General features: G+C 40.1%; 1 protein-coding gene across 2 annotated transcripts; it reads left to right on the forward strand.

The window, feature by feature from the left end:
* The first annotated feature begins 4,486 nt into the window (after positions 1–4,486).
* On the forward strand, positions 4,487–17,990 carry MARCHF11 (membrane associated ring-CH-type finger 11). 2 transcript variants are annotated; one of them, XM_081873161.1, is made up of 4 exons: positions 4,487–5,154; positions 9,819–9,974; positions 13,811–13,845; positions 15,611–15,773. In XM_081873161.1, exons 1-4 carry the CDS (start codon positions 4,921–4,923, stop codon positions 15,627–15,629), a joined length of 444 nt encoding a protein of 147 aa, XP_081729287.1. In that variant the 5' UTR covers positions 4,487–4,920; the 3' UTR covers positions 15,630–15,773. The 2 variants fall into 2 exon arrangements, with proteins under 2 accessions (XP_081729287.1, XP_081729286.1); XM_081873160.1 differs by lacking the exon at positions 13,811–13,845 and adding an exon at positions 17,540–17,990 and having other exon boundaries at positions 4,583–5,154; positions 15,611–15,803.
* Positions 17,991–20,132: the final 2,142 nt, after the last annotated feature.

Here is a 20,132-nt window from a genome sequence, read left to right on the forward strand (position 1 = left end):
CCAGCTCCTTGGGACTGATATGTAAAAAGTCAAGATAAATGTTAGTCTAAGAAATGGTCTCTCGGCTTCTTTTGCTGTTCAGCACTTGTTCTCTGGTGACAAATCTTCAAAGCATGAGGAGTGACGAGTGGTGTATTTTGTAACATTCCCAGCATAAGAGGGAAAGAATAACGCTTACATGAACATTATCTTGTGATTTCTCAAGCTATATCATTACATGGTCTCTGCATTTTCAAGTAGTTCAATTTATTTTCAGTAATGTTAAATTAGAACAATACTAGTATTTGATATAAAATATAAATAATTCTTCATAGTTCTGTTTTCTACCTCCTTATATATACACATTTTAAAAGCATTCAGTTGCTCCTTTAATTGATTTATGTTATAGGGTAGTTCTTCAGCAAAAGACTTTTATTGATTTTTGTGCTTGAAGAAGCAAAAAGTGGAAGCTACATGTGGTGATATATGGCCATAACTCTTTTCATTTATCAATTCCATATATCTATTTCAGTGGTTGTATTTCAAAAATTTTGTGGCTTCCTCATCTGCATTAGCTCACATCTTTATATCCATTCTACTTAATTTGTTTTGTTAAAGTTTAAGGATCACATTATAAAACATGAAATGCAGAACAGAAGCATAGATCTGTAGGGCTGAAAATTTTTCTTGTGAACATGTGCTTATACTGACTGGTACATCTAGTCTAGTATTGTCAATAGACTAGTTCTCAAGGCTAAATTAAATGTGATATTAATGCATTTTTTAAAATAAAAAAAAGTAAATAGGAACCACTGAGTTTAGATAATGCAAAGCCAACATGCCTTCTACAAGGATAAGTCTTGCCTCAGGACTTTTTTGGGGAATTATTTCCCAAAAAACCCAGAGTCCTTTCTGTTGGGGATAATTCAGACTGAAATCCCCAGGTGTCAGAAAAGGTTATTTATGTATGCAACAACTGTAGCCCATTATTTGTTAGCCCCAAAATGGAAAATGAGCGAGCTCGCAACCAAAGAAGAATGGCAACTTAAGTTGACAATATATGCACAACTTGCAGACTTAACATAGAGAATTAGAGAACAAGAAGAACATACATTTCAAGGTGATTGGAAAATGTTTATTGAATATATGGGAAATGACTGTGTACAGCTGAAAACGCTGGCAGCATTAAGATAAATTCAACAGTGTAAATAAGTTTTGATGGATGCAATAATGGAAAACTGATTGGTATAGTTTTTGTAAAATATGCAGGGATACAAGATATGTAAAATGAACCATGGAAAGAGAAGAAGGGAAGTCATTGATATCTTAATTATGTAAAATGTTTATCTGAAATTATAAAGCAGTAAATTTAATAAAAATAATATTTTAATAAAGTCCTGCCTACTAACCTTTTTGAATTAGTTTAGAGTGACAACAAGCATACAGATAGAATTAATCCAGTGACATTGTGTATTTAGACCTTCAAATTGTAAGGACTGAGGAACTCCAAAAGCATTTCTCTAAACTTTGTGAATGGGCAGTAAAATGACAACTGCACTCAATGTAAGCAAGTGCAAAGTGATGCACATTGGGACAAAAGAAGAAGAAAATCTTAATTTCACATATACACGAATGAAGTCTGAATTGATGGTGACTTACCAGGAAGAAGATTTGCGGACATGGAGATGAAAAAGTCAACCCAGTGTGTGGCAGATGTGAAAAAGACAAAATCCATGTTAGGGACCATTTTGTAAAGAGTTTGAAAATATATTTGAAAATATATTTGGTGTGACCACATTTGGAATACTGTGCATAGTTCTGATCACCCCCCACCTCAGAATGGATATTGTAGAGTTGGGAAAGGACAACTAAAATGGTCAAAGGACTGGAGTGACGCCCCATGAGGAAAAGTTACAACATTTGGGACTTTTTAGTTTAGGAAAAAGACAGGTAAGGGAGGACATAATAGAGAAGCACAAGATGATGTATAGTGTGGAGAAATTGGATAGAGAGAAGCTTTCCTTTCTCTCTCATAATGCTAGAAGTTGTGGACATCCATGGCAGATGAAGATGTTAGACTTTTTGGAGCTGGCTGACCTGACTGGGAGAATCCGCGATCAGAAAGAAGAGGAATATCAAGAAGATTGGAAGAAATTTAAAGAATATTTAGCTAAATATTGTAATATAAAACAATAGAAGTCACTTGAAAGTACCGAAATGGCTTAGGATTAGAGTATGAATGTATTTTAAAATATTATGGATTTAGGACATGTTGAAAAGAAAGGAAGGTAGTTATTTGAAGGAGGTAATTTCATTAGAAAAAGGATTTTGGAAAACTGTTACAAAGTGATTCAGATAGGGGGGATTCGAGGAAGTCAGTTAACAATGTCAATGAAATTGGGTTGTAGAATAATATTGGTTTATATTTTTGTCTTTTCCTTTTATTTTTATTTCTTTTTAGTATTGTAATGTCTTTTCCTTTGTGTGTTGTATTTGCTATAAATCTGAAAAATCAATAAAAAAAATTGAAGAAAAAAGAAGTTGTGGACATCCGGTGAAGCTAAACACTGGAAGTTTGAGGGCACACAAATGAAAACACTTCTTCGCTCCATGTACATAGCTGAACTGTGGAATTAATTTCCATACGTTGTGATTTGCTGCCAAATTGGATAGCTTTAGGCAAATCTATAAAGGCCAAGGCTATCAGGAGCTACTCGCCATTATGGCTATGTTCTACCTCCACTTGTCGGAAGCAGTATGAATACCAGTTGCTGGAAATCATAAAGTAGGGAGAGTGCTTATTGTGTGCTTCCCACAAGCGTCTGGTTGGCAACTCTGAAAACAGGATGGCGGATTAGATAAGCCTTTGGTCTGATCTAGCAGAGCTCTTATGTTTGCATAAGAACAAATGAGGTGCAGTTGTCTCTTGATGTGTGTGCAGACGGAGAAATGAGCTTTTCAGGGTATGCAAGGGAGCAGCAAATGTCTTTATGAATGTTTTACCAAATGCCTGAGAATTCTAATACATTTTCAGGTTAAAGATCCTAGGAAATGATATACAATGAATTGAAAAGGATGTTTAATTTTTGCCAGTTTTGCCCGTCATTTTGGCAAAAATGACAAATTGAGAGGTAATACTGAACAAACATTTATTCGGAAATGGGGTATGTATAAAAAATATTTAAAAGATTATTGTACTAATATAAAGTCACTGGCAGGACTGGAATGACTTCTGTGATATGATGGATAATTATAGAAGATATTATTGATGATTAAAAAGAAAATGGAGATGAATAGTGCACCAGATAAAATAAGCAGTAAATACACAATGGGGTGGTGGGAAGTCATTGGGAACTTAAGAATGTATAGGGAACAAAAAATGTGACTTGCTTTTTGTATTTATGTCTTGAGTATATACATATGTTTGTTATTACTTAATAACATCAATAAAGCATATTATTATTAATAATAAAGGATGTTTAAAGTAACATTTGTAAAAAACAAACAAACCTAGATGCTTTTCTTTTGGGAATTATAGGGACAGAACTACTGAAACTGTATAGAAACTTATTTGTGTATGCGACTACAGCAACAAGAATGTTACTTGCCCCAAAATGGAAAGAAGCAGACGTACTGGCAAAGGAAGAATGGATACAAAAACTTATGGAATATGCAGAAATGGTGAAACTTGCTGGAAGAATAAGAAATCAAGATAACGGACCTTTTTAATTAAAGAATGGGAATGGTATATGGAATATTTACAGATAAACTGTAAACAGGTAAGAACACTGGCAGGATTATTGTAATGACCTGCAGTTTTATAACAGCATATATTCAAAGTAGATATATAAATGAGCCAATTAAGTTACACCGGATATGCGGAAGATGTTAAAAATAAACTTAAGGGACCTCAGAAAGGGGGAAGGAAGTCAAGTTTTGAAATGTTAAAATGATTGTAAAATTAGTGAAATGTATAAAACTGAAAAGTGTGTATATGTGTGTATGCTATACAATACTACGCAGTAATGTTTAAATGTTTATTTGATTGTAATTAAATCTTCCTGCCACACTCGCCATCCTCTCCTGCCACATTAGGGTGGTGCGGCATGGATTTCTTATGGACAGTGCCAATCCTGTATGTATTGGATTCCTGACCATTATGCTCATTTGCCTTCAGTAGCCCTAAAGCTTTGATGGATTGAAACACCTCTGGTCTATTTTTTTGGGGGGGGGGATCCTGCAACGGTGTTTCCAGTTTTTACATTGGAATCCACTCTGGATCACTACTGAGTAGAATTTCAACGACAGCGAGGCGAATCCGCTTCGACGCCAGACAAGTCCCTCGAAGGAAACCTGAGGTAAAACAACCACGTGACCCCACAAGAAGAGGACATTTGGCCCCTTTGTGAGGTGAGGGGAAAGGTAGCCAGGCAACTATGTCGACGGGGAGGGAGGGCGGGTGGCTGAGGGACGTCGCCAGTCACTATTTTGGGGGGCGGGCGGGTGGGGGGCGGCAGAGCGCGTGTGCCCGGCTTCCTTATGCGGCGGTTCCGCGAGTGACGAGGCGCGCGTCTTCCTTTGGCGCGCTTTCCCACCCCCCCCCATCCCCACGCCCCTCCCCCCACCCCACCTGGGCTCGCGCCCGCCAACGGTCTCCCAACGGTTTCTCTCGCCGCCGCGTTCTGAGGCGTCAGATGCGGAGGGGAGTCGCGCGCCGGCACTAAAGCCTACGCGGGAGGGAGGGAGGGGTGCGCGCGCGAGGAGGAGGCGGCGGCGGCTCGGCACGCGGCCACCGCTCCCCTCGCCAGCCAGCCGGGAGGCTCGTGCCCGTGTCCCAGTCCTTCTCTCCCCTCCGCAGAGGGGGAGGGGGCGAGACTGGGCGTGCGTGGGAGGGGGGGGGACACACGCACGCACGCGCGCGCGTCTGTGAGGGGGCCCCCCATGAGCAGCAACGGCGGTGGCGGCGGCAGCCCCGGCGAACCGCCGGAGGGCCCCGCCCCGCGCTCGGAGGCGACGACGGCGACGCCTCCTCCTCCGCCGGCTCCTGAGGTAACGGCCGCCGCCGTCCGGGGCGAGAAGCCCGAGACGCGCTCGGTGTGCAGCAACAGCAGCGGGGATGGCGGCGGGGGCGGCGCCGGCCCCATCTGCAAGATCTGCTTCCAGGGCGCCGAGCAGGTGAGCGCCGAGGCGGGACGGAGGGGCGCAGAGAGAGTGTGTGTGTGGGGGGGGAGAGACTCGCCCCACACGCCTTGGTTAAAATGACGCGACGCGGGCTGGGGCGGGGGGGCGGGGGCGGGCAGGGAAGGAGGGAGCCGCGCGCACGTGGCTCTCCAACGCCGGGCAGGCGAGGGCGGCCGTCAGCACCGCGGACAGCGCCCGCCGCCGCCGTCGTAGGGAAAGGGGCATCCCGCGTCTCGCTTCGCCGGGATGGTAACAGTACCGGAGTGTTGGCTGGGACTTGGGGGGATGTGTGTGACCGCCGAGGTGATCCCATTGACTTAGGAAACGGAGCGGCCATGCCCCTTCAGGGCTCGCTGGGAGCAGATGCAGATATTTATTTATTTACTATTAAATTGTAAGTGTGAGATCCGTAGATTTAAACGCCCCACCCGCTGTGGCAAGGAAGCGGGGTGGTCATGCCCCTTCTAGGTTTAGTGGGAGCAGATGCCCATAATTGCTTGTCTGCTTGCTTATTTATTAAAGTGAGATCCACGGACTTAACTGCCCCACCCGCTGTGGCAAGGAAGCAGAGTGGTCATGCCCTTTCTGGGCTTGGTGGGAGCAGATACGGATATTTGTTTATTTATTATTAAAGTTACAGTGGTGCCCCGCAAGACGAATGCCTCGCAAGACGAAAAACCCGCTAGACGAAAGGGTTTTCCGTTTTTCGAGGCGCTTCGCAAGACGAATTTCCCTATGGGCTTGCTTCGCAAGACGAAAATGTCTTGCGAGTCTTGCGATTTTTTTCGCTTTTTTCTCCCTTTTTCTAAGCTGCTAATAGCCGCTAAGCCGCTAATAGCACTAATCCGCTAAGCCGCTAATAGGGTTGCTTCGCAAGACGAAAAAACCGCAAGACGAAGAGACTCGCGGAACGGATTCTTTTCGTCTTGCTAGGCACCACTGTAGATCCACGGACTTAACTGCCCTGCCCACTGTGGCAAGGAAGCAGAGTGGTCATGCCCCTTCCGGGCTTGGTGGGAGCAGATGCCCATAATTGCTTGCTTGCTTGCTTATTTATTAAAGTGAGATTCACGGACTTAACTGCCCCACCCGCTGTGACAAGGAAGCAGAGTGGTCATGCCCCTTCCGGGCTTGGTGGGAGCAGATGCCCATAATTGCTTGCTTGCTTGCTTATTTATTAAAGTGAGATCCACGGACTTAACTGCCCCACCCGCTGTGGCAAGGAAGCAGAGTGGTCATGCCCCTTCCGGGCTTGGTGGGAGCAGATACAACTTCATAGTAAATAAACAAATATCTGTAAGTGTGAGATCTGCAGACTTAACTGTGCCATGCACTGTGACAAGGAAGCGGAATGGACATGCCTCTTCTTGGCTTGATGGGAGCAGAAATGGATAATTGTTTTATTTATTTGTTTGCTTGTTTATAAATTTTAAGCGTGAGAGATCCTCAGACTTAACCGCTAAGTAGTCATGCCCCCACTAGGCTTGGTGGGAGCAAATATGGATAAAGTTTATTTGTTATTAAATCATAAGTATGTCGTAACTTAATTGCCAATTCCTGTGTGAGGTATTATGCAGAGAAGTTGTGTGGAACCATGTACATCTAACCAGTGTTTATAAGCAGTAGAGGCACTGGTCATTTTTAGATGTAAATGTGCAGTTGGTAGAGAATGCGGAATACTGATGAATAGGCCAGTGGGGATAAATATGTATTTGAAAACAGAAACTAAAGCTATTGGCAAGCACAGTGGTGTATCTATCACCTACAATATTAAGTGGATGGAGCTGGGTTGTTAGATGGTAACATGTGCTTATTACTGCAGCTCATAGATACACATCATGCTGTTTTGTAGGTAGTGTGATAACTTTTCCTGTGGAACTGTCAAACTGTAGGAAGTTACAAGGCACATGAAGGGAGGCATGATTCTCAAACCTCAACAAGCAGCCAGCACTACATCGTCAAGATTCCTGTATTGTAGAGGGTTGGACTAGATGATCCCCTTCCACCTCTACAATTCTATGATTCTTTGATTTTCCATTAATATTAGCCCTCAGTCTCATTTTTTTGCTCGCTGCCAACCTAGACTTCATATATAGGTGAATGTGTTTTTCTGGAGCCAAGAAAGAGACAGAGACTTATAAGAAAGGGAAGTTGTTGTTTTTTAAAATCAATTAAATACCAATTTCCTCCAGTCCATTAAACACTGTATGCAGTTGTATATGTATAGCTCTGCACAAGGATGTATGTATGTCTCCCTGCTCAACTTCACCTATCACCAATGTGACTTGTTTCTCTACGTAGTCTGGTATTAACTCTCTTTCCATTCTGCTTGGTAATTTGTAGAGAAAGAAGTTATCTGAATCAACAGTATGCCCTAAACCAGGATGTCATATACTTAGAGCATTCCCAGTAGATTATGCCTAATCTATTCTCAAAAACCTTCAAAGAAGGCCATTTATAGGATATATATTTCCTTCCACATCCTGTCTAGTTTATCAAAGGTAACCATACTCTTCTCCTCCAACCTTTAGTAAAGTCTTTTCCATTTTTATATGTATTGTGACAAATACTATTTCCCCTTTATCAGTGGCATTGTTATTTTGTTACAATACCCCACCGTTGACACATTGTGTTCAACCTGTTGTTTCCAGGAACCCTAAATTAGGCTTGCCAATCAGAAGGTCGGCGGTTTGAATCCCCGCAGTGGGGTAAGCTCCCGTTGTTCGGTCCCAGCTCCTGCCAACCTAGCAGTTCAAAAGCACGTCAAAGTGCAAGTAAATAAATAGGTGCCACTTCTGCAGGAAGGTAAACGGTGTTTCCGTGTGCTGCTCTGGTTTCGCCAGAAGCGGCTTAGTCATACTGGCCACATGACCCGGGAAAACTGTCTGCGGACAAACGTCGGCTCCCTCGGCCAGTAAAGCGAGATGAGCACCGCAACCCCAGAGTCGTTTGTGACTGGACTTAACTGTCAGGGGTCCCTTACCTTTACCTTTTACCACCAGCCCCAGCCAGCATGGCCCAATGATCAGGTATTGTGGGAATTGGAATCCAAAACGTCTGGAGGGCACCAGGTTGGGGAAGGCTGTCCTAAATCATTTGTAGAAATCTCAAATTGCTAGCCAAATATCCCCCAGTCATACAGTAGTTTACATTGGTGCCTACATGTTCCATTTTTTACATTTCCATATCTTTAATTTATTGACATAGCGCTGGATTTTGTAACCACTCTTTGAAAGGATTTCCAGACTATTAGTTCTGTATAATCCACAGTTTAATGCCTGCTGTCCCCTCTTTCTCTAAGTCATTAATAAAGAGTCAAAGCTGTCGACTTAAACAGAAAGAGTTCCGTATTCCCCCACTTGGTTCCCTTGCCTATTCTACCAAATTAGTGGGAATTCTTAAATCTGTCATTACAGCCTTAGAGCTGTTTTATCAGGTGACAATTTCCTGTGTTTGAAACCTTATGGCTCACTTTGTGGTTCACTGTGCTGTTTAAATTAATGGGCCCAAAGTTTCTATGCAGTGAAAACTGATTGCAGATAGCAACTGAATTTCTTCCAAGGTTTCTGCAGTGAACGTCAAGAGACTTCCCTTCTCCAGACTACAGTAAAGAGCTACTTCAACAGGATGTGTGCTGGTGATAGTGATCTGTTGTGCGTGATTGTTTGTAAGCGGATGACAAAACTCCAACATAGTCTAATGTGATGCTCTGGAATTCTGCATTGCAGCGGTACAGAATATGTGACTATGTGTATTAGATATGTCTAGTAATGGTTTCTTTGCATATTCTACACTTTTTGTATAGTGGCGTAATTAGTTTTACTCTTTGGAATTTTGAATTTTAAGTTTTTGTGAAGCAGTGGGAAAGAAGCTTTAGGATTCTTGGAAAGGCGTTAGGGAAAGGTTTAATTTTATACAAGAACGGAGGCATGGACCTGCGGGAGCCAAGGAAAGAGGCTGATGAATCACCAAATGACAAAGACTTACTCAGTGAATGTTGAAATCTGTACTCAGTAGTTACCTACATATGCCTAAGTGTTCTAGGCATATAAAAAAATCCTCAAAATTTGCATTATTTTAAGATGGACATTTAGATTTGAGACTCTTGTTAAGCTGCAGGAGATATTATTAGATGCCACATTCACCATTAATGCTCACTGGCAAGCCAATTTCAGAGCTCATCATATATATTACAGGTGTGGCCTGTGCACTCTCATGACAAAAAATGCATATGCCACCAGAATAAATGCAACCTTACTTTATTGCTCTAAAATGATTGTATGCACTATATAAAACACCTTAAAATATGAAGGTCCCTTGGATGTCATGCATTTTTTATTAGTACATAGATTGCAAAAATTTCAAAAATTGCAAACGAACATTTTTGCAAATACAATACAAATAGTATTGCTCTTTGCTCAAAGAGTTAATTTGTCTATATGTTTTTCCTTTCTTTTTTGTGACCCTGGGATGGGAGAATATTGAATAATATTTCCAAAATAAACTGGTGGTCGGGGCCAGGGGAGGTTATTCCAGCTAATATATTTTTTTAAAAAAAAAAATGCCAGCAAACTGATTTTAAGAGACACTGTTCAAGGATTTGGAAGCTTAATATTATATTTATTATGACATTTAACCCTATTTGTTATTTTTCCTAGGGCGAATTGTTAAATCCCTGTCGATGTGATGGGTCAGTTCGGTATACACATCAACTTTGCCTATTGAAATGGATTAGTGAAAGAGGGTCCTGGACTTGTGAACTCTGCTGTTACAGATACCATGTTATAGCAATTAAAATGAAAAAGCCTTGTCAGGTAACATTTCAAAATTCCAATAATCATACAGATTGTATGAATACAGTAACAATTTTTTATACTTTGGTTTATTCATCATTTTATTAACTGATCTCCATTCACTGAGTCAGCATGTCCTTATCATAAGACACAGTAAATATTTCCCATTCAGTTCAGCAGTGAGGAAAAATATGGTAACATCAAGCTTAGGCATTAAAGAAGTTCTTAACTTCATCATACCTTAAGAGCTGTTTAGGTTCTGCTTAAATTCGCTTGACAACATAGGAATGCTCCAGAAATTAAATTATGCCTGGCAGTGCTTTGATAAGTGCCAAATCTCTAAATCAGTAACGTGCAAGTTGAAATGATATAGTGAAGATTATCCTGAGAAATTAAGGGCCGATTTTGCCAGATTTATGCTCCTTTACATTGTCCAAGGTACAAGGGTTGATATCAGTGTGCAATATTTTTGTAGACATGATGTTAAATGCGCCTTTGCGCATTTCTCTCATGCTGTGATTCTGATGAAAATTCCTCCACTGAAGCTGCCATTTGCACTGGGATTTTGCAAACCCAGTGTATTAATCCACTATACTGTTGGAGCCCTTACGCCTCTTTAAATTTACACCTCTTCCTGCTTGGCAGGGGGTTGGACTCGATGGCCCTTGTGGTCTCTTCCAACTCTATGATTCTATGAAAGCCCAGCACAGCTCAAGGGCTGGGAGGGGTGTGCACAACAAATTTTGGTCATCTAGGGCGCCTCTGGTGGGGGGCACACAGGGGAAGGGGGGGGGAAGCGCCGTTGTACAAGCAGAAGTCCTTGCACAGGGTTTCCATTGATGGAGTTCCCACCCAATGTAGATAACAAATTTTGCAATTAGAATAGAGTTGGACTAGGCAAACTATCCCCAACCCCATCCCCACTAATTCCCCTGGTGTACCACCCATTATTCCACTATGCAGCACGAAACCTCCAGATAAAAACCTGGCAAACCAAAGGCTTCTATCGCCTAATAGACTTTTTTAAAAATAACAAACGTTTGCCAACACAAGAAATACAAGACAAACTAGAAGACACCCAAATGCTCTGGTTAGCACAACACCAATTACATGCCCTCTTAAACAATCCGGCAGTAAAATCAGCAGCAACTAGGCCCCTGACAACCTTCTAAAACATCCTCCTAACAACAAAGGGACACGGTAAAGGAATGGTATCTGCAATATACAAAATACTACTCCAAAATCCCACAAACCCCCTAGACACAATCAAAAAACAATGGGAAGATGACATAGACTATGAGATTAATCCCACTCAATGGATCAGAATGTGGTCTAAACCCCGCTTTAAATCCATATCAACAAAAAGAAAAGAACTCACTCTGAAACTCACCTACAGGTGGTACCTAACACCAAGAAAACTAACACTAATACACCCAGGAACCTCACCAAAATGCTGGAGAGGGTGCACCTCCATAGGCACATACCTCCACATGTGGTGGGAATGCCCCAAAATCCAACTATTTTGGACAACAGCCATACGAGAAATATGTAAAATAACTAAGCAAGTATTAGAAATCACCCCAGAATTGGCCCTACTAAACATCTTCCAAGACAATAATGCCCATTTACACCACAAAGAACCCACCTACTTTCAGCAACCAGAAACACCATAACCAGACACTGGAGAGACCTGTCAGGTGTAAGCATGGACCAATGGTACCAAATAGTATGGGAAACAGCCTTATTAGAAAAACTAACCAATAAACTGAAACTGACACGGGGACAAATGGAAGAAAATGCCTTTATCCTGGTATGGCTCCCCTTTATCACATACACAGCCCAACAAGACAACGACAAGAAACCACCAACAGCATACAAATCAGTACGGCTAACCTGATCGAAAGCACCCACCCACCCCACTCACACATGAAAACAAAGATCACTACAGCCAATCACAAACAAACAAACAACCAGACAACCACGCCCTAGGCCAACCCCAACCTCTCTCACCACCAAAGGAACACAAGTGAATAGCAGAGAACCTGCTCAAGCGACCCTGACACAAAACCACACATATATTAAGTATAATAGAAACATCGCCACCCACCCCACCTATCTTCCCCTCCCCCCCTTTCCCCCTCTTCTTCATAATGTCTCAACAAATGAAACTGATCTGTAAAAAATGTTACTTGGAGAAAAGAGAGAGAGAGAGAGATTATACATATTTTTTGTAAACCAAGAAAATCTTTAATAAAAATACATTAAAAAAAAGAAGAGAGTTGGACTAGAATTTTAAAAAATGCATTTTTAGCCCTATTTCTAAAATTCCTAGCTTTCTTAAATTTGGAAATTCTGATTAACCCTATAGGTTATATCTGACAGAAAACCTGCCACTTCCTTTATTTAGTTAAATCTCTAAGACCAGGGATGGAGAAGCTTAGGCTGTGGGGTGAATTAAGCCTTTCAGGCCTATCTATCTGGCACTCAGGACAATCTTCACAGCCCCACTCCCTAGTCACACCCACCCTCTCCCAGGCCATACCACCCCCAGCTTTGCTTTGCACCCTCTTGGAGTTTTTTTGCTGGGCTGATAATCTTGCTTGTTTGCCTGGATGGAGGATTCAGAAGGGTGTGAGAATGTGTGTAGAAACTAGTCTACAGAAGCGGCATTCATATTAATGGCTCTGTCTGTTACCATGTCCACTTTTGTTTCTGGCTCCACCTGCCACTGGCATATGGCTCCCAGAAGGCTGTCCAGAAGAGAATGTTTCCTACCTCTCTGCAGTGATGAATGGAGTTTCACTCACCTGGGTTGAATAGGGCACAATAATTCACTCTTCCCAAAAGGCTTTGTAATATTTTATCATTTAGTATTGAAACAGTTTTTGTCTTCACTCTGTGGCTCCCAAATACATAAAGAGCTTGGCAGCTACAATGTGTAAAATGTGCAAGACATTTATTCCTGTTCATTCTACCTCTCTGCTGTAGGAAGTTATCAAAGCACTTATTTTTTCAGCACCACTATCAAAACATACAGATTTCCCCACACAGATTAAATTACAAACTTTTAGCACACACTTTCCCCACTACTCCCCACCATTGTGAATTGATCTAAAGCCTTCTTTAGGGATTCTGGAAATCTGGGACTATAACCCATTGGCTGGATGGGGAAGGGGGTGAGGAGATGAATGTGCTAGTTCTGCCTCATTGCCCTTCATGAGTTGAAGGGCATCTGTCTGAAGCAGGGTCCTATATCCCACAAAGAGCATACATGAGTAGGAACAGGGACCCTTCGACTTATAGAAAACAATATGATTGGGGGCAGAGATAGCATGTTGGCTCTCATGGCACCCCTCACATGTTGTATTACTAGATTTTCAGACCACCTAAGAGGATTAGACTGTATTATGTCTCATTCAATTTGGGAGGGGGGATGCTCTCACCTCGCGGCATTCCCCTGACAAGTCATGCTCCTCTTTGTCTTGACACATAGAAATATTTAATGTCAGTAGTAATTATCTTATTTGGCAAAGAATCTCTAGGCACAATTCCGTTAAGATCACATGAACATTCTAGTCACATTGTCTCCCAGAGACAATGAAAGGATCTATCGTGAGTTGCTGACACCTCACTATGCCAAGGTCACAGGGCTTATTTCATCTGCTGTCATCCCTCTTTCTTCTACTTCTTGCCACTCCTACCCTGGTTTCCTAGCCCACGTGGTTATGCATCCTGGTCCAAAGTGCTAATAACTTGGGGGATCTGTTTTAGTGTATATTCTGTTAGACAAACAGGGTTGATCCATGCTTATTGGCTGCCAACAATTCCTCTTTCCATTATCTCAATTGCTTACATAGGGCATAATCCAGGACCGGCCCATCCATGAGGCAAGGTGAGGTGACCACATTGGGAGGGAGGATCCACGGGGGCAACAGATCCAGCCTCCAAGGAATACATTGCCTGCTGCTGCTGTTGCCACAGTGGCAGTGATAGCTGTGTTGGATCTGCATCCTCCTTAGCAGCTGCTCCACCCCCTGTACCAGCTCTACAGCTGCCCCTTGGTGAATAGGAGGTGCTGCTGGTCTCCTCTTGCCCTTGCTCCCAATGTAGATGTTTATTCTCCCCTTGTTCCTGATGTGCATCTTCACTCATCCCTTCTTCCCTGGTGGGGAGGGGAACATTTTGTGGTTTGCCTCAGGTGCCAAAATGTCTGCGGCCGGCCCTGGTATAATTTCTAACTGAAGTAGAGAGCAATGGTGACTGTTGCCTACTGGGAAAAAGGGGAGGTAGAGCTTGTGGTAATTGAAACCAATTTTATTTCCAGGGAAATTTTTCTGTAACCAGAAAAACTGAAAATGACAAAAAATAGTGTGCAAGCTTTCATGTTTTCCAATATTAATCATCAGGTTAGATGTTGAAGAGCTTGGGAGAACCTAAAAGTTTGCACACTATTTTGTGGTTTTGTTTTTATTTTATTGTAATAAAGGCATTGTCATAATATGGTTTCAGGATTTCTCTTATGGGCTAACACTGCTGCCATTATTTTCTACATTTAAGGTCTCCCACAACTGCATGGTTATATACTAATACCAGTACACTAGTAAGAATAGAACAATTCTTTTATGTATTATTCTAGCACATACTTTTTAGACATTAAAAAAATCAATCTTTTAAAATTTCATTGAAGCAACATATGAAATGTTCATATGGTTATGAACTTGAGATGTAACCATTGTAGTGATGAATGTAGTTCTGTCTTTCTTTGATAAATGTGAGGAAATAGCTATAACCAAAATGCCTGTAATTTGATAGCTTCTCTCACTGTTTTTTTTCCAGAGGTTTTACTAAATAGCCGAAGTTGACAAGCTTAAAAAATTATTTTGGCTGAGCATTGTTCTTTTCCTTCATCAAAAATAATGTTGGGTTCTACATTTTTAAAAAGAGCATTTTGGAAGGATAAAATTATTTTCCACATGAGCATATGTTGGTTTTTCTTTCTCTCTCTCTTGCACAAACAACATTGTTTTATGTAGCAGGATTTCCCTGGAGACATTTTTCAAGTATAGTCCATCTATTGACTCAGCTTAAGTCAAAAGCTTTTAAAGTTTTTCTGATTTCCATGGTAGAGATAATTTTCAATTGTATACCTGCTTTCCTAGGATTAAGTCTCATTGAAAACAGTGGAAGTTTTTTAATCATTCTTCTTCAGTGTATAGAATTACACTGTTAAGTACATATAAAGTTTATGCAGGAAATTAGGGATATATTTTCTCATAACTGTTAGGTGATTTCTTATTTCAACATTTTTATGTGGTTTTTATTGTATAATTCTTGTAAATGGCACTGATATTTTTATGAATAGTGATATATAAATATTTTTATAAATAATAATTATAGTGTTCACATGGTTCTATATTTGCACCAAGTATTTAACTTTCATTTCTAAGCAGCGTGTCATTTCTGTGTGACACTCCAAGCTGTTATTTAAACTTCTTCAAGTTTAAGCAGATTTAATGAGAGGGATGGAGGAGCCTATTGCACAGGTATAATGCAGCATACATGTAAAAAGGCTCTATGAACATTTCCATGGGTTGTCATAACAGACCTTCAATGTTTTTGTAAACATTTTATACCTTATTATGTCTTCTTCCTTCTAGTGGCAAAGCATTACTGTAACACTGGTTGAGAAAGTGCAGATGATTGCTGTAATGTTGGGATCACTGTTCTTAGTAGCAAGTGTAACTTGGCTTCTGTGGTCAGCCTTCAGTCCTTATGCAGTATGGCAAAGAAAAGATGTCCTTTTTCAAATCTGCTATGGAATGTATGGTTTTATGGATCTGGTGTGCATAGGTAAGGTCAAAAAATGAAATGATTCATTCATTTTGTTAAAGTTGATAAGAAATAATTTGGAATATGCTTTTTTCCCTTACATATATAAATGTATGTCTGTTTCTTCAGGAAGTAGAAATCATACATCAGCAAAGTTCTCAAGTGTAAAGTTTTTAATCAACAATAAATAAAGCAAAGATTTTAAAATTGCCCAACAGCAGTTATTTGTACACAAAGCCTGGCATATCAAAGGGATTGGGACATGACACAAGGAGCAAATAGGTCCAGTGGTTGCAGGTTCGATCCCTGTATGGACCAGCTGCATATTCCTGCATTGCAGGGGGTTGGACTAGATGATCCTCAGGGTCCCTTCCAACTCTACAGTGCTATGATTCTGCTATGATTCAGTATTTATTACATCATCTCCACTGATTTTCAGTTTGTTTTCAAGCCCAATTCAAAGTACTGTTTTTATTCTGAATATTATAACCTTGAAGTCTCCTGCTGTTTGAACCCACCTGGTTACCCAAATAATCATTTAAGGCTCTGTTTTGTATCCCTACCCCCACTGTCTGAGGTGCTGCAGGTGGTCACTAGAGTGTTTTCAGTGGTGGTATCCAGGCTTATACTGTCTCATAAGAAACTCATTTAGTTCTCTCTTTGTTTCGTTTTTGATGCACAGTGAAAACATTGGGTTTTTTAGAAGGTGTTTGGCCTCAATGAAACTTGAACATGTCCTTGATTTTGTTGTCTGCTGATGTCCCTGTTGCATTTTTTAATTCACTTCTTATTTTGTGTGTGTTTGTGTGTGTGTAATTGTTTTAATTTGTTCCGCTTTGTTATTGTTGCTAGCCATCTGGGGGAACTTGATGAACAGAAAGATGGGATGCAAATAACAAATTAATAATAATGTTAGAAGTGGTTAAAAGTGCTTAATTATGGCTCAGTTGTAGCTACAGGTTTTATATTAGCACCTGCAGGGTTAGCATACTTTGCTGTTGCAGTGTCTAAGTCTCACACTGCATTAATTTATTGTATATGTACACACACAATACATGCATGTACACACATTGCTGGACTACATATACCAGATAGTCTAATCCAACAGGCCTTTGGCTTGGAGCCAATTTGATTCCCTCCCCCTCTTTCTTTTTTCTTTTCCCTTTCTCCTCCTGTGATGAGGCTGCATTTTAATATTTTAATGTTTCAATATTTTAATGTTGTATTTTAATCTTTTTAAAGTTCTATTCCTTCAACTTGTTTTTATTATTGCTTGTTAGCCACCCTGAGCCCGGCCTTGTCTGGGGGAGGGCGGGGTATAAATAAAAATTATTATTATTATTATTAAGACAAGAAGTCACAGTTGTTTATATTTAGCTTTCTTTCTTTAAAGGCTGGCCTTTAATAAATTATAAAATTATATAATTGATCAGATTTATGATGTAATTGATTAGGTTTATAATGTATGTGCTGTGTCGCCAACTTATACTGATTCAGCAAACAAATGAAACATTTATGGTAGTATAAGTTTAAAAACCATCATTTTCTCTTGCTCAGAACCAAAAAAAATGCCTGCATGCGTATCAGTTTATTACAACATATATAAATGGGTCCTGGCCACCTGTAATTCAGCTACTTGGGTTTACCTGTGCTTTGGCTCAGGGTACTAATTCAATTCTAATGCCACTTATTTAACAAATAAATGTGCTCGGTGTGTAGAACTGAGGGCGTGAATAATTTGTTTCTTTTACTTTCAGGACTTATTGTGCATGAAGGGGCCTCAGTTTGCAGAGTATTTAAGCGTTGGCGGGCTGTCAATCTGCACTGGGATGTATTAAATTATGATAAAGCTACAGACATAGAAGAGAGCAACCGAGGAGAATCCACAACATCTAGGACTTTGTGGTTACCACTAAATGCATTTAGAAACAGAAGTTTAGTTCATCCAACACAGTTAACCTCACCAAGATTTCAGTGTGGCTATGTTTTGTTACATCTCTTCAGTCGAATGCGACCTCAGGAGGATTCATCAGATGACAACAGCTCTGGAGAGGTGGTTATGAGAGTGACTTCAGTGTAAAAGTTATGGTCACTGTGCTACATGCACAAGAACAATGTGCCCTGACCTCTCTTGCAGTATTCTGGAATGTAGTTACAATGAATGGTGAAACCATAGCACATAAAAATATATAAACTTTTTTTAATTTATGCTTTTATATGATCAGTTGAATTGCAAATACATTTTCCTGAAAAGGGTCTCTTTCTTTTTATACCATGATTTATCACTTTTTATCTATTTGTACTCGGCATTTATAAAAATATTATTTAACAATAGCTTTAATAATGTGGAGACAAATATTTTAAACTACAGCTATTTTTGATAGTTTTAAGTGTATTTTCAAAGTTCTAAGCCATCTATAATTTTCAGGACATGTAAACAAGATTAATTGGATGGCTTGCGTTTAGTATACCAATCAAATTCATCCAATGTGTTACTTCCAGTTGGGTAAAGGTATGTCTTTGATTTTTGTCTGGGGGAAATGTATAGTGCAGGGAGAGTAAAGGGAAGTGGGGGCTTGTATTCTGGATTTATCAAAAATGAAATAAAGTTTAAAGTTCATGGAAGATCTGTGCTCAAAACTGATGGGTAAAAGACAAACAGTTTTGTAAGAATGAGAATGCTGAAAATCTCTGAATTAATTTGGAAGCCTTATTTCATGTCATCTAGGTAATAAGAATACTGTTATCAATATTTAATAATATATGTACTATGGACTATTTTTGCCAAATTAATGAAAGAAAATCAGCATTCGCTTATACACTCCATTGCAGGGTAGATTTCCAGAATTGTGTTCCAGACTTCTGATTTAGCTGGAGTGATTTGTTTCTCAGTTTCACGAGAATTAAATTCAGTTAAATTGAAAGAAGTATTTCCTCATTGTATTTGACTTTTCTTCTTTGTATCTTTTTTATGTTACCTAATTCAATACATTTAAAATTTAAGATTTAGAGTCAAACTTCTCTTTCCACTAGAAAATAAGGTCCCAGAAAGACTTGCCATCACTGCAGGGGGAAAAAATACTATTTTTCCTTTGATCACAAAGAGCACCAATACAAAGCTCTTGCATCAATGGAGCTTCTATGGTACCTAGACAACTTTATCTTGTGAGACTGGAAGAAGAAAAGAGCTGAAAAAAATGATTTGTGCAAACCAGGCCTCTCATCATTTTTTGCTCACCACAATGAGGATATAGGAACCAAAAAAAAAAGGTTATGTTGTCTTATCCTCTGGAGAGTTAGCAGTGCTTAAGTCCCATTTGAAATCAATAGTTTCAGTATGTATGGTACCCAGGCTTGAATGCATTTTTAAAATGAGCTTTTACAACCTTCTTCACATGGCTTAGACCTAGAAGGCCTATATAGTTGGGCAATTAGGTGGGAAATTTGGTGAACCAGTACATGGTACTGTATTAGGTTTTTAAGGACATCAAAAAGCATACTACAGGTCTTGAATATGAGGTTTTTAGACCATGAATTAGCAAGTCACGTGGCACTAAGAGCCACTGTCAATGTGATATTCATTAAACATAACTGATGCAAATTATTGAACCTTAAAAAAACTTTATTTCGTGTAATGACCAGATACTATTGCATGGGGCCTACAATCTTTTTTTTATCAAAAGGCTGTTTGCTCCAGATAGTTTCATTTGAGTAAGAGAGCTTGCCAATTTGCACCATGGAAGAATTCTGCTTTCCTACCCTGTTTGTTTCTCTCATTGTCCACAACAGCACAGACCAACAGATTAAGGAAAGTAACAAAGAAGAAATATTGGATTTAATTAGGATAGTCACTCTAGGCAGTTGAGAATTTATGCCAGGTTGTTTTATTTAATGTGCTGGATAGAGTTGGAATTCAATATAGATTCTTTTTTAAAAAAAACAACAACACAACAATCTAGTAAACCTGTTAAAATTATTCAAAATCACAGTCATTCCTTTTTGTTCTTTCCTTCTGAATTTCAAAGCTGATTGAAAATGTGGCTGAATGATACATTGGAGAGCCACTATAAATAATTGTTGCCAGCCTGCAGCCCTCATTTTTCTTCAGATTTCAGCCTCTTTCAGACTGAACTGCAATTAACTTTACTTATTCTTCATTATTCCTATCCTTCTGAAATCCCTGGATGACATGAATTCAGTGACTAGTGTGCTCATTTATCCAGAGCTTGAGGCTTGACAACGCAGTTGCTCAGTTTTCCCTTTTTGAGGTGACTAAGACTGTGCAATCCTATGCAACCTATGCACACTTACTTGTGAAAAGTCCTGTTGACTATAGTGATACTTTTAAGT

This window comes from Podarcis erhardii (genome assembly GCF_964252035.2).
Source record: "Podarcis erhardii genome assembly, chromosome: 8".
In the NCBI taxonomy this organism is placed as follows: Eukaryota; Metazoa; Chordata; class Lepidosauria; order Squamata; family Lacertidae; genus Podarcis; species Podarcis erhardii.

Excerpts from the sequence above, each read along its gene's own strand:
- MARCHF11 (XM_081873160.1), top strand. The coding sequence starts at position 4,921 with ATGAGCAGCAACGGCGGTGGCGGCGGCAGCCCCGGCGAACCGCCGGAG. Across the intron at positions 5,155-9,818 it reads GCTTCCAGGGCGCCGAGCAG|GGCGAATTGTTAAATCCCTG; the intron begins GTGAGCGCCGAG and ends TATTTTTCCTAG. Across the intron at positions 15,804-17,539 it reads TATGGATCTGGTGTGCATAG|GACTTATTGTGCATGAAGGG; the intron begins GTAAGGTCAAAA and ends TTTTACTTTCAG.